General features: G+C 40.6%; 1 protein-coding gene across 1 annotated transcript in view; it reads left to right on the plus strand.

Annotated features, from left to right (window-relative positions):
* Nucleotides 1–14,210, plus strand: part of ttn.1 (titin, tandem duplicate 1) — a 137,637-nt gene that overhangs the window by 120,734 nt on the left and 2,693 nt on the right. Inside the window, exons 186-205 of the mRNA XM_081368711.1 lie at nt 51–356; nt 454–744; nt 846–1,142; nt 1,231–1,536; nt 1,632–1,934; nt 2,074–2,355; nt 2,456–3,049; nt 3,154–3,441; nt 3,525–3,824; nt 3,937–4,239; nt 4,336–4,638; nt 4,738–5,322; nt 5,416–5,718; nt 5,850–6,149; nt 6,330–6,899; nt 6,981–7,286; nt 7,410–8,003; nt 8,088–13,258; nt 13,342–13,498; nt 13,624–14,120. Of these exons, the coding sequence (XP_081224837.1) occupies nt 51–356; nt 454–744; nt 846–1,142; nt 1,231–1,536; nt 1,632–1,934; nt 2,074–2,355; nt 2,456–3,049; nt 3,154–3,441; nt 3,525–3,824; nt 3,937–4,239; nt 4,336–4,638; nt 4,738–5,322; nt 5,416–5,718; nt 5,850–6,149; nt 6,330–6,899; nt 6,981–7,286; nt 7,410–8,003; nt 8,088–13,258; nt 13,342–13,498; nt 13,624–14,120 (12,056 nt within the window). The remainder of the gene's footprint in view (nt 1–50; nt 357–453; nt 745–845; nt 1,143–1,230; nt 1,537–1,631; nt 1,935–2,073; nt 2,356–2,455; nt 3,050–3,153; nt 3,442–3,524; nt 3,825–3,936; nt 4,240–4,335; nt 4,639–4,737; nt 5,323–5,415; nt 5,719–5,849; nt 6,150–6,329; nt 6,900–6,980; nt 7,287–7,409; nt 8,004–8,087; nt 13,259–13,341; nt 13,499–13,623; nt 14,121–14,210) is intronic.

The raw sequence follows: 14,210 nt of genomic DNA on the forward strand, positions 1-14,210 counted from the left end.
CACAAAACTGATAAATGTTGTTTTTTGTTTGTGATGATACAAATATATAGATCCTCCAGGAAAACCAGAAGTTACAAATGTATCAAGATCAACAGTCTCAATCAAGTGGTCTGTGCCTCTAAATGATGGTGGAAGCCCAATCACAGGCTACATTGTTGAGCGAAAGCCATATACCGTCACTGGAGAAGGTCGCTGGCTTAAGTGTAACTACACTAATGTTACTGACACAAATTTCACTGTCACTGCACTGGGAGAAGGAGAGGAATATGAATTCCGTGTCATTGCCAAAAATGCTAATGGAGTATTGAGCCTGCCATCAGTTTCAACAGGACCAGTGACCTGCAAAGCAGAATACAGTATGTATCATACCTGATTCTGTCACAATACACATAAGACTAACATTGTTTTATTAATGAGAACCTAAATACTCATGACACTTAAATTATTTTTTAGCTCCTCCTAAAGCAGAGCTGGACAGCAAACTCCTTGTGGACACAGTTACAATCAGAGCTGGATCTGATTTAGTGCTAGATGCTGCTGTTGGTGGAAAACCTGAGCCAAAAGTAAGCTGGGCTAAGGGTACGAAAGAGCTAGAACTTTGTGAAAAATATGCTCTCCAGTACTCTAGTACCCGAGCTCTGGCAATCATCAAGTTCTGTGACAGAGATGACACTGGGAAGTATGTTCTGACAGTTAAGAATGCTAGTGGAACAAAAACCGCTGAGGTCAATGTTAAAGTGCTTGGTAGGTGTTCTAAACATACAGCTATATCATAAACAAACATGATCTTCAGTTTTAAATATGTTGCAAATTCATTCATACAATAATCTTTCTTCTTTTACAAGATACACCTGGTCCCTGTCAGGAGTTTACAGTCAGCAATGTTTCTGAGGAAAAATGCACAGTGTCTTGGAAAGAGCCACTGGAGGATGGTGGTGACCCAATCACACATTACATTGTTGAAAGAAGGGATACCAATAGACTTACCTGGGTTATCATGGAGGCTGAATGCAAAGCCCTAACATATGAAATTAAAAGACTTTTCAAGAATAACGAATATATATTCCGTTTGAGAGGTGTGAACAAGTATGGGTCTGGCGTGGCTGTACAGTCTACCCCCATCTTTGCCAGAAATTCATTCAGTAAGTACCATGATTCATTTTAAAAACCTTTAGATGAGAGATTTTGCATTTTAAAATTAAAATTGTGCTCCTTTATTTCCAATTGCAGCTGTCCCATCATCCCCTGGAGCCCCAGAAATCCTTGCAGTTGGAAAAGACTTTGCAACGATCGAGTGGCTGAAGCCTGAGAGCGATGGTGGCAGTGAAGTCACAAACTACTTGATTGAGTTCCGTGAAAGAAAGAGTGTTAGATGGATCAAGGTTAACAGAGATTCTATTCTCAAGGACACATCTTTCAAAGTCACTGGTCTCCATGAAGGCAACATTTACCAGTTCCGCATTACAGCCATGAATGCAGCTGGAGATAGTGAACCTAGTGAAGTGTCAATGTATGCAGTATGTAGAGTACCAACCGGTATGTTTCCAAAAGAACATAATTTATAACATTTAAGTGTTTATATTACTAAAGTAATTTTTTTTTTACCTTATTATGTTTAATCCCCATTTTAGGCACTTCAGGTCCACCCTCAATTCCACGGGTTACTGACACACACAAAGAGAGTGTTAGTCTTGCTTGGACACGACCAGTTGAAGATGGTGGTGCTGATGTTATTGGTTATGTTCTTGAGATGCAAGAAGCTGGTGCAGAGGAATGGACAAAAGTGCATGAAAAGAATCTTAGGGTGACAGAACACATAGTTACAGGCCTTTCTGCTGGCAAAAAGTACTGTTTCAGAGTTGCAGCAGTCAATATAAATGGAATGGGTGACTTCAGTGATCCTTGTGCAGAGACTGAGCCTGTAGAAAGAATTGGTAAGTTCAAACAACTTCTAAATGTTTGTATGGTTCTGAAGTTTGATATACTGTATATACAAATGCAAGAAAGAAGTAATGTCCGATATTCAATCAGTCAATCTAATAAATTGTATAATTGTTTTATTATTTATTCTAGAAATTCCTGACCTTGAGCTGCCTGATGAACTGACAAAGACAATTTGTCTGAGAGCAGGAAGTTCTCTGCGCCTACATATTACTGTTACTGGTAGACCAATCCCAACTGTAACTTGGAGCAAACCTGGTGTGGACCTCCAAAATCGTGGCTTTATTGAAGTGACCAATACTGCCACAACTCTCATTATTGACAAGGTGCACCGCTATGATGCTGGTAGATATACAATTGAAGCTTCCAATTCTGCTGGGAAGAAGGATGCAAGCATCCTTGTGAAAATCTATGGTATGTTTTCTCATATTAAATCGTGTAAATTATTTATAGTGCATATAACGACATACCATGAAATGGTTTCTAACCAGCATGTTTGTGCATTCTTTCTCAGATACACCTGGTCCACCTGGTCCAATTAAGATGAAAGAGCTCACAAAAGATTCAGCTCATATTATCTGGGATGCTCCTGAGGTTGATGGTGGAGCACCCGTCAACAATTATATCATTGAAAGACGAGAGGCATCAATGAGAGCTTACAAAACGGTCACATCAAAATGCAGCAAGACATCATACAAAATTGTTGGTCTGACAGAAGGAATGCTGTATTATTTCAGAGTCTTACCAGAGAATATATATGGTGTTGGTGAACCTTGTGAGACAGGCGATGTTGTGTTGGTGTGCGAAGTTCCACTGCCACCAGCCAAGCTTGAAGTTGTAGATGTAACCAAATCCAGTGTTTCACTTGCTTGGGAGAAACCTTTACATGATGGAGGCAGCAGACTCACTGGCTACATTGTTGAGGCTTGTAAGGCTGGTACTGACAAGTGGATGAAGGTGGTAACTTTGAAACTTACAGACTTTGAGTTCACTATTGTGTCACTGAATGAGAATGAGCAGTACCTCTTCAGGGTACGTGCTGTCAACAGCAGAGGAGCTGGTGAGCCAAAAGAAACTGTGACAGCTGTGACAGTTCAAGAACAAAGAGGTATGTATTATAATAAATACAATAATAGTCACAAGATGGTGTTATTTGTTTGTTGTGTCTCACTGTTTTTTTCTTTCTTTGTTTGTTTGTTTATTCTCTTTCAGTTATGCCAAAGGTTGATCTATCAACTATTCCACAAAAGATGATCAGTGTTTTGGCAGGCAAACCCCTTGAGCTTGACTTGCCAATCATAGGAAGACCACCACCAGTTTGCTCTTGGTTCTTCAATGACAATAGGATAAAGATTGTGGAGCGTGTGAAGATGAAGTCAACTGGAAAATTCTCTAAATTAACTATTCTTGACACCACCATTGATGACAGTGGAGTGTATACTCTAGAGGTGAAAAACGTAACAGGAGTAATTACTGAAAACATCAAAGTCATTATTCTTTGTAAGTACCCACTCCCTACATTAAAATGGATATTTTAAAATGATTGAGAAATAATATTATTTATAACCCTCTTCTCTCTTTAGCTAAACCTGATGAGCCTCAAGGACCCATTAGATTAGATGAAATTGATGCAACATCAGTCACAATAAGCTGGGATCCACCTATGAGAGATGGTGGCGCACCAATTAGCAACTATGTGGTTGAACAACGTGATGCTCATCGCCCAGGATGGGTACCTGTTTCAGAATCAGTTAGCAGACCAACATTCAAATTTAACAGATTGACAGAGGGCGATGAATATGTGTTCCGGGTTGCAGCAACCAATCGTTATGGCACTGGGGAGTACTTACAGTCAGAAGTCGTGATGTGCAAGAGCTCCAAATGTAAGAAAAACATGTTTTTTAAAAATAGCATATGCACATATATATTTTAGATATATATTATGTAACACATATATTGGACCTACATCATCGCAATATTGAATTGTTGTTGCAGCCATTCCCGGGCCGCCTGGAAGACCCATTATCTTTGATGTATCACGCGATGGCATGACTGTTGCATGGGAGCCACCAGATGAGGATGGAGGATTAGAGGTGTCTGGCTACATTATTGAACGCAAGGAGGTCAGAGCTGACAGGTGGATCCGTGCTAATAAAAATCCAGTAACAATGACAAGATACAGATCCACTGGTTTAATTGAAGGCCTGGAATATGAGCACAGAGTGACAGCCGTCAATGCTCGTGGTGTTGGCAAACCTAGCCTTCTTTCTAAACCTGCAGTAGCAAATGATCCAGTTGGTGAGAAATTATTATTATTATTTTTTCTAAAATACTGTAGAATTTATGTGCATTCAACTTATTATCACTTATTAATCTATTGCATAACCCCTACAGATCCACCTGGATCACCTCAAAATCCACGAGTCACAGATACCACAAAATCTTCTGTGTCTTTGGCCTGGAGTCCTCCAGATGAGGAGGGTGGTGCTAAGGTTACAGGCTATCTAATTGAGATGCAAAAAATTGGTTCAGTAACCTGGATGAAGTGCAATACTACACCTTCACTGATCTGTGAATATACTTTGACACAAATGCCACAAGGAGAGGAATTCAAATTCCGTGTCATGGCTTGCAATGCTGGTGGTCCAGGTGAACCAGCTGAAGTACCTGGAGTTGTGACCATAACAGAGATGCTTGGTAAGATCTCATGACCCTGTCATTAACTCCTTTTACTTATATGTGTAAAGTTTTACATTTATGGAATAATTTAATAATTTGAAATGTTCTGTGTTTCAGATACTCCAAGTTATGACCTTGAAGCAAAATACAAAGATGTCCTTGTAGTCAGATCTGGAGGAGTAATCAAACTTTCAGTGCCCATCAAAGGTAAACCTACTCCTACCAGCAAATGGACCAAGGATGGATCAGAGGTGACCAACCGTGCAATGATTGCCTCTAATGAAGACGTATCCGAGCTTGTAATCAAACAGGCTGAAAGGTCTGATTCTGGCGTTTACTATCTCCATCTGGAAAATAAGTGTGGCAAAAAGATGCTTCCTATTAAGGTCAAGGTTATTGGCCGCCCATCTGCACCTGAAGGCCCTCTTGGATTTGATGATATACAAGCACATTCTGTAAGAGTTAGCTGGAAACCACCAACTGAAGATGGTGCTTCTGAAATTGTTGGCTACATTGTGGAGAGACGTGAAGTAACAAAAGCAGCTTGGTACACTGTTGACTCACGGGTGGTTGACACATCCCTTGTGGTTAAAGGACTAGAAGAAAATGTTGAATACCAATTTAAGGTGACAGCGGAGAACCAGTTCGGAATCAGCAACTCCCTGAAATCAGAGGGAACTGTTGTGCCAAAGACTCCCATTTGTAAGCACTTGTCATTTGTCTTATTTCTAGTAATTGCATGTTTGTTATTAAACATAATAAAAACATATATTTATTTGTTTTCTGTTATGTTAGGTGTCCCAGAGGCTTCAGGCACTCCACCAGAAATCATGGATGTTACTAAGAGTTCTGCTGCTTTGGCTTGGACTAAACCTAAGGATGATGGTGGATCTTGCATTACTGGTTACTTCATTGAGTACAAAGAAATGCTGTCTGATAAGTGGATTCGTCATGAGACAAAGATTACCTCAACAATGTATACTCTTAGTCAGCTCACTACTGATGCTGAGTATCATTTCCGTGTAATTGCTGTGAATGACATCGGAGAGAGTGAACCAGGACCTGCATCAGATTCAGTAATCTGCAAAGATCCATTTGGTATGACCACATTCTTATTTTGTCTTCATAATATGTATTCAGAATATGTCGTCTGTTCATTAAGTAATTGATTCAAAATTGTTGCCTTGATTTATGGAAAATATTTTTTATTACACTCTTTATTTATTTAGATAAACCAAGCCAGCCAGGAGAAATTGACACTATGACTGTAACCAAAGACTACATTACAATTAAATGGGAGGTTCCAGCATGTGATGGTGGAAAACCAGTCCTTGGCTACTGGATTGAATACCGAAAGTCTGGAGAGAGTGGTTGGAAGAAATGCAATAAGGAGCGCACAAAGGACAAGCAGTACACTCAGAGTGGTCTACAAGAGGCAACTGAATATGAATTCAGAGTATTTGCTGAGAATGAAACCGGAATCAGCAGACCACGCAGAACAGCAACTGGCATCAAAACTAAACTGGGTGGTAAGCACATTTTGAAATAACATTAAAAGTATTGTTGTGTGTATTGTGATTTGTCGATACAATAATGATATCCAATATTTATCCCAATAAATTTTTGGGGGTGTTTGACTATAAATAAATAGAAAGGGTGTTTGAAAATAAATGTCACTATAGCTGCCCCGTCTGTCTTTTTTTTCTTAGTTGGATCTAAACCAGCTCTTAGGAAAGAGATGGATGAAGTCACTGCCAAACTTGGACAAACTGCAACTCTCAAATGTCAGATTATTGGACGACCTGTTCCAGAAATTAAATGGTACAAGGGTGGAAAGGAAATCAAAGAAGGTCGCAAATATGCAGCAACCTCTGATGGTCGCAACCATACATTGACCATTTCAACAGATCAACAGGAAGATGAGGGTCTGTACACATGCAAGGCAGTGAATGAAGCAGGTGACTGTGAGACCAGTGGAACTCTGGTCCTTGAAGCAGCACCACAGTTTCCAGTGCCACTGAAAGACAAATTCTTTGCAACATGTGGTAGCACAGTGCGCATTCATGTTGTTTACATTGGCCGACCTCAACCTAAAATCATGTGGCTTTATGGAGCCAAGGCTTTGGAGCCCTCTGAGAATGTGATCATTGAAAATACAGAGCATTACACTCATTTGATCCTCAAGAATGTACAGCGCAGTGTAAATGGAGGAAAATACAGAATCAGGATCAACAACCATTTTGGGTCTGCAGATACTGTAACTCACGTTGAAATCTTAGGTATATGCTTCATAATTTGTCTTTTTTTGTACTTAGTAGGGGAAATAAGAGTAATTAACATATATTTTTTTGTGTTTTCAGATAAACCTGCTATGCCAGAGGGTCCTCTTGTTCTTGATGCTTTGTTGAAGAATTCTGTGATTATTAGCTGGAAAGCATCCAAAGATGATGGAGGATCTATGATAACTAATTATATTGTGGAAAAACGTGAAGACAAGGAAGGAGCAGAGTGGGAACTTGTATCATCATCCATCACAGGCATTTCATGCAGAATTCCTAACCTTGTTGAAAATGAGGGATACTACTTCCGTGTTTCAGCACAAAATCGTTATGGTAATAGTGAATCACTGGAGACTCCTTCTGCTATCCTCATCAAGAGTCAGCTAGGTAAGTTATAAAGAAATATTATCTATCAACAGATTTTCTTTAATATCTATTAAAGAAGTAACCACAGTTTTGTTGTTATTATTTAGTGTTATGTTAGTGTTAATGCAAATTTATGTTTTGCAGAGAGGCCAGGAACTCCATTAAAACCAGTTGTGTCTGGAATTACCAAAAACTCTTTTGTTGTGTCTTGGAAGCCACCTCTCAGTGATGGAGGTTCTAAAATTAAGAACTACTGTCTTGAAAAGCGAGATAAGAAGAAGGGTGAATGGGCTGCAGTTACAACAGATGAAATCCACCAGACTGTTTATTCTGTCAAGGGCCTGACAGAAGGTGTAGAGTATGAATTCCGGGTGAAATGTGAAAACATTGGTGGAGAAAGTGAATACAGTGAAATATCTGACCCTGCCATTCCAAAGACTGATGTTGATGTGCGTGCTCCTGCCTTCAAGGAAGACCTCAGAAACATGAGTGTAAAATTCAAAAGCAATGCAACATTTGTCTGCAAGATAACAGGACAGCCCAAGCCTGTAATAAAATGGTTTAAGCGTGGAAAGGAAATTCAAGCTGATGGTACCAAAATCAAGATCCAAGAATTTAAGGGAGGCTATCATCAGCTTGTTATTGCTGATTGCGATGCAGAAGACTCAACTGTATATCAGATCAGAGCAACAAACCAGGGTGGATCAATTTCTGCTACTGTTTCTCTAGATGTTGAAGGTAAGCTTATGAAGTTTTATACTGTACTTTATTTGGCTATACAAGCTATTTCCAAATGATGGATTAAAATGTTTGTTTTTTCAGTCCCTGCTAAGATTCATCTACCTAAGAATCTGCAAGGAAAGGAAGCTATCCCTGCCCTTCGTGGTGAAGTAGTGAACATCAAGATTCCATTCAGTGGAAAACCAGATCCAGTTATCACTTGGCAGAAAGGACAAGACCTTCTTGATAATGATGGACACTATCAAGTTATTGTCACACGATCCTTCACATCTCTTGTATTTTTGAATGGAGTAGAAAGGAATGATGCTGGTTTCTATATTGTGTGTGCCAAAAATAGATTTGGAATTGACCAGCAAACAGTTGAACTTGATGTTGCAGATGTGCCTGATCCACCACGTGGCATCAACGCCAGTGATGTTTCGAGAGATTGTGTAACACTCAACTGGCTAGCACCTGCTAGTGATGGTGGAAGTAAAGTCACAAACTACATCATAGAGAAGTGCGCCACCACAGCAGAAAGGTGGATACGTGTTGGCCAGTCTCGTGACACCCACTACACTGTTGTCAATCTGTTTGGAAAGACAAGTTATCAATTCCGTATCATAGCTGAAAATAAATTTGGTCAGAGTGTACCATCTGAGACAAGTGGACCTGTCGTGACAAAGGAAGACAAATCAAGAGTTCTTAACTATGATGAAGAAGTTGATGACACCAGGCCAGTTTCCAAAAGCAAAGCTCCTCATTCAGAGACTAAGAATGTTCATAACAAGTACATGATTGCTGAAGAGCTTGGCCGCGGACAGTTTGGTATTGTTCACCGGTGTATTGAGACTAGCTCTGAGAAAACTTACATGGCTAAATTTGTCAAAGTTAGAGGTGCGGATCAGGCATTAGTGAAAAAAGAAATTGCAACACTGAATGTGGCACGCCACAAGAACTTCCTGTTGCTGCATGAGTCATTTGACAGCCCTGAAGAGCTAGTCATGATTTATGAGTTCATCTCTGGTGTGGACATATTTGAGCGCATTGGTACAGCCAACTTTGAGCTCAGTGAGCGTGAAATTGTTAACTATATCAGACAAGTGTGTGAAGCTCTTGAATTTCTTCACAGCAAGAGTTATGGCCACTTTGATATCAGGCCTGAAAATATAGTGTACACCACAAGAAAGGGAACTAATGTCAAGATCATTGAGCTTGGACAATCTAGACACCTTACACCTGGGGACCAATTTAAGATTCAGTACACAACAGCTGAGTTTGCGGCACCGGAAATTCATCAAAATGAGATGGTTAGCACTGTGACAGATATGTGGTCTGTCGGTGTTCTTGTTTATGTTCTTCTTAGTGGACTTAATCCATTCGCTGCTGAAACTAATCAGCAAATGATTGAGAGCATTTACAATGCTGAGTACAGTTTTGATGATGAAGCCTTCAAGCATGTTAGTGTTGAGGCTTTAGACTTTGTGGACCGCCTACTAACCAAAGAGCGCAAACATCGTATGACTGCTACTGAGGCTTTGAATCATCCTTGGCTGACTATGAACTCAGAGCAGCTAAGCACTAGGTCCATCAAGATTACACGCCATACGAGATATTACCGAGCCATGGTGAAGAAAGAATGGAACACAGTTGTCTCTTCTGCTCGTGTTGCCATTGGTGGTGCTATCAGAAGTCAGCGAGGAGTAACAGTCTCTAAAGTGAAGATTGCACCATTTGAACATGGACCAGTTGCAGGACAAATTAAACACAGTGTTGCCAATGAAGGCGATGATATCAAGTTTATTTGCAACATTGACAATTATGACAGCACTACCGAAGTAACATGGTACTGTGGAGTTAGACAACTAGAAGAAGGTGCTAGATATGAAATTACTTACGAAGATGGGCTTGCTACCATAACTATCAAGGGAATCAACAGAACAGATGATGGAACATACAGATGTAAAGTTGTCAATGAGTATGGTGAGGACAGTGCCTATGCTGAGCTCTTTGTCAAAGGGGTAAGATCCTATCGTGAGTTCTTCACTGCACGTGTGGTAAAGAAAGTAAAACGCAGAGTTGACACATCAAGACTACTCCAAAGACCTCCTGAATTTACTTTGCCATTGTGCAACCGCACTGCTTACATTGGAGAGGATGTGCGCTTTGGTGTCACCATCACAGTGCATCCTGAACCTCGTGTAATGTGGTTGAAAACAGGTCAAAAGATTATGCCAGGAGATGATGACAAGAAATACACTTTTATTAGTGACAAGGGCCTGTATCAGTTAGTGATTCATAAACTTGACCCAGATGATGATGCGGAATACACTGTTGTGGCACGGAACCGATTTGGTGATGACAGTTGCAAGGCTCGACTCAAAGTGGTCCCTCGTCCTGCTCCTGCTGATAACACCTTGAGACCTATGTTCAAACGTCTTCTTGCTAATTTGGAATGCAGAGAAGGCCAGAGTGTACGTTTTGAAATGCGTGTGTCAGGACATCCTTCATTGAAATGGGAGAAAGATGGCATGCCTTTGGCATTTGGTCCACAAATTGAGATTGAGCATGAAGGCTTAGATTACTATGTCTTACATGTAAGAGGTACTCTTCCAGAGGATTCTGGCACATACAGAGTCATTGCAACTAACTCGGCAGGGTCTGCAAGTTGTCAAGCCACACTCAAGGTTGAACGTGTGACACATATCAAGAAAGAGGGGAGTGAGGAAGGAAAGAAGAAGAAACACGATCTTGAACAGCAAGAGATGGACAAGAAAGTAAGACTAACTCAGATACTAGCAGGTGCAGATGTTACCCCACTTACTCCAGTCGCACAGCAAGCACTAAGAGAAGCTGCAACCATGTACAAGCCAGCAATCACTACCAAGAAAGTCAAGAGCGAAGCTGAAGAAGCCAAAGAGAAAGAAGAAAAAAAGAAGAGAGCTGAAGAAAAGAGATTGAGAATGCCATATGTTATTCCTCCACCTCGCGTTGTTGCTCCTACTGCCCTTGAGGAGGACATGGAAATCAAACACTTTGTGCCATTCTCTGATATGAAGTGGTACAAAAAACTCAGAGATCAATATGAGTTCCCGGAGCCAATGGAAAAGTTCCCCCAGAAAAGACTTAAGCGCATCCGGCTGTCAAGGTGGGACCAGTTCTATGAAGTACCCCTTCCAAGAATTAAAGACCAATACAAGCCAAAATGGCATATTCCTGTTTCACAAGATGACCTTGAGACTGTAAGACCAGCAAGACATCGCACACCTTCTCCAGAAATGGAGGCTTACTACAGAATCAGGAGACGCTCTCTTGGTGATCTTTCTGATGAGGAACTGCTTCTGCCAGTTAAAGAATACCTCTCAATGAAGAGAACAGAGGAAGAAAGACTCAAACTTGAGGATGAACTTGAGTTAGGCTATTCTGCTTCTCCACCGAGCCTGAGCCCTGTACGCTTTGAACTTTCTGCACTGCGTCAACCATCACCTAAGAGAGCTACATATGACGAAGAGGAAGGGGAGGAAGTACCAACATATGACTCATATCGTATTCCATCTAAATATGAGGCTGGTCCAAGCTATATTGACTTGCGTCAGCGTCACGAAAGGGCAACATACAGACCTCCAAGGCAAAAGCAAAGGCTATATGAGGAAAAAGAAGATCATGAACTGCTTAGGTCAGTAACTACCACAACAAAATTAACTTCCTACAAGAGCCAACTGCAACATATTGAGTTTGAGGAGAAAACAAAGGTCAAAAGAAAGGAAAAAACAAGAGTTTCTGTGGCAGCAGTAACTGAGGCAGCAATGATAACTGATATATCTACAACAGCATTCTCACCTGGCTATACTACAGTAAGTCATTCCAAGAAACCCTCTGCAACTGTGGCAGAAAAAGTGATTAAAACGGCTTCACCTGAAAAGACACGCCCACGTTCACCCAGCCTTGATTCTACTGAGAAAACAATCACTACACCAGACTTGTCAACAAAAATTGATTATATGTCAAGGTATGAGTCAAGAAAGAAAGCCTTGAAAACTGAGAGGAAGTTTGAAATTGTGACCCAGCAGCCTTTTACTCTTGACCATGCTCCCAGGGTGACTGTAAGAATGCGCTCTCACCGTGTGCCAATTGGTCAAAACACCAAATTCACACTGAATGTACAATCTAAGCCAGAAGCACAGATTAAATGGTACCACAATGGGCAGCAGATTGAAGAAAGCAGAAAATATTGTATGTTTAACATGAGTGGTGTTTTGTCTCTTCAAATCATTGATTGCCAGGAAGAGGACACTGGCACCTACCGTGTCGTCTGTACAAATGCAAAGGGAGAAGCTTCTGACTATGCCACTCTCGATGTTGCCGGGGGTGGATTTTCTGCATATGCCTCACAACGCAAAGATGAGGAGCCACCGACCCCCTTCGTCCCTGAGATGACGAAAACAGATGTGTATCATGTTTCATCCATAACAGCAGCAACTGCATCAGAAACACAAGTGGAAATATCTGAAACTAAAACTAAAACAGAGAGGGCAGAAGAGACAATTAAGACATCTGAGATCAAACTTGAAGCTATGGAAGTGACTGCAGTTGAGAAAGTTGTGGTTGAGAAAATGTCAGAGACCAAACTTGAAGCTACAGAAGTGACAACAGTAGTGGAAGAAGTGGTTGAAAAAAAGAAACAGACTCCAGCTACAATTCTGACTAAACCACAGTCACTCACAGTATCAGAGGGAGAATCGGTCAAATTCACATGTGATGTTGATGGTGAACCTGCACCCACTGTAACATGGATGCAAGAGGGACAAGTCATTGTGTCATCTCGTCGTCACCATGTTACCTCAACTGAATATAAATCTACTTTTGAGATAACCCAAGTAGAAATGTCAGATGGAGGTAATTACACTGTAGTGGCAGAGAACTCTGATGGTAAACAGGAGGCACAGTTCAGTCTAACAATTCGTAAACCAACACCTGTACAGAAAGTTGTTGCTTCACCTCCAAGAGTAAAGTCTCCAGAGTCTCCTCGTATAAAGTCACCATTTGGAATTAGGTCTCCACAGAGAATTAAATCACCTGAACCAATCAAATCTCCACCAAGAGTTAAGTCCCCACCCATGGTAAAATCGCCTACTCCAAAAGAAAAAACATCCAAGCCAACCTTCTCTGCAGAACTAAAAGACATTTCAGCCTCTGCAGATACTATTATAAAGCTGATAGTGAAACTGTCTGGTGAGCCTAAACCAACAATCTTCTGGATGAAGGATGGAAAGGTAAGAAAGATATCTTTACTTTATAAAAATATATATAGTTGAATGGATTGATTTACTAATCAATTTGAACATTTTTCTCCCAGAACCTCTCTCAAGGTGGAAAATATGAAATCTCTGAAGAGCATGGTTCAGCACATCTTGAAATCTATGAAGCTGATGTCTCTGATAGTGGAGTATACACATGTACAGCCAAAAACAGTGCTGGATCTGTTACTACAAACTGCACTGTTACAGTTCAAGGTATTATTTAGCACATTTCAGGTCTCAAAATAAACATACAATATAATTTTAGTAAGAATAATTTTGTGTAATTTTGTATGTACAGTTGTTCTTTAATAAAAAAGTATCTACTCCTTCTGCTCCAGCACGAACAACAGCAGTTGCCATGGAAAGAAAAGCAGAGTTTCTAGAACAAATAGCGAAAAAGGAGACTGCCTATGAGGAAGTGCAGTCCTTCACAGAAATTAAAGCATCAAAAACCCAATTAACAATAAATCAAGGTCAGACTGTCACACTACGAGCAAACATCCCTGAAGCCTCTGATGTGAAATGGATCCTGAATGGAGCTGAGCTATCAAATTCAGAGAACTACAGATATGGCGTGTCAGGCAATGATCACACCCTGACAATTAAAACCATCAGCTACCATGACCAGGGAGTTCTCACATGTGAGGCCAAAACTGAACATGGTGTGGTCAAGTGCCAGTTTGATATGACCATCAGTGCAACGCGTTCAGATGCACCAAGTTTCCTGGTGCAACCACGCTCCCAGATTGTTAACGAGGGACAAAATGTCACATTCACATGCGAAATCACTGGTGAACCTTCTCCTGAAATCGAGTGGCTCAAGGATAATGCAGTCGTGAGTGATTTGTCATTATATTTTGGGGGAAGAAACAAAAACAACTTATTTGTGTTTCACTCATAGCAGTCTGTTAACTTTGTTTACATT

The sequence above is a fragment of the Scardinius erythrophthalmus genome (genome assembly GCF_964197995.2).
Source record: "Scardinius erythrophthalmus genome assembly, chromosome: 6".
Classification (NCBI taxonomy): Eukaryota; Metazoa; Chordata; class Actinopteri; order Cypriniformes; family Leuciscidae; genus Scardinius; species Scardinius erythrophthalmus.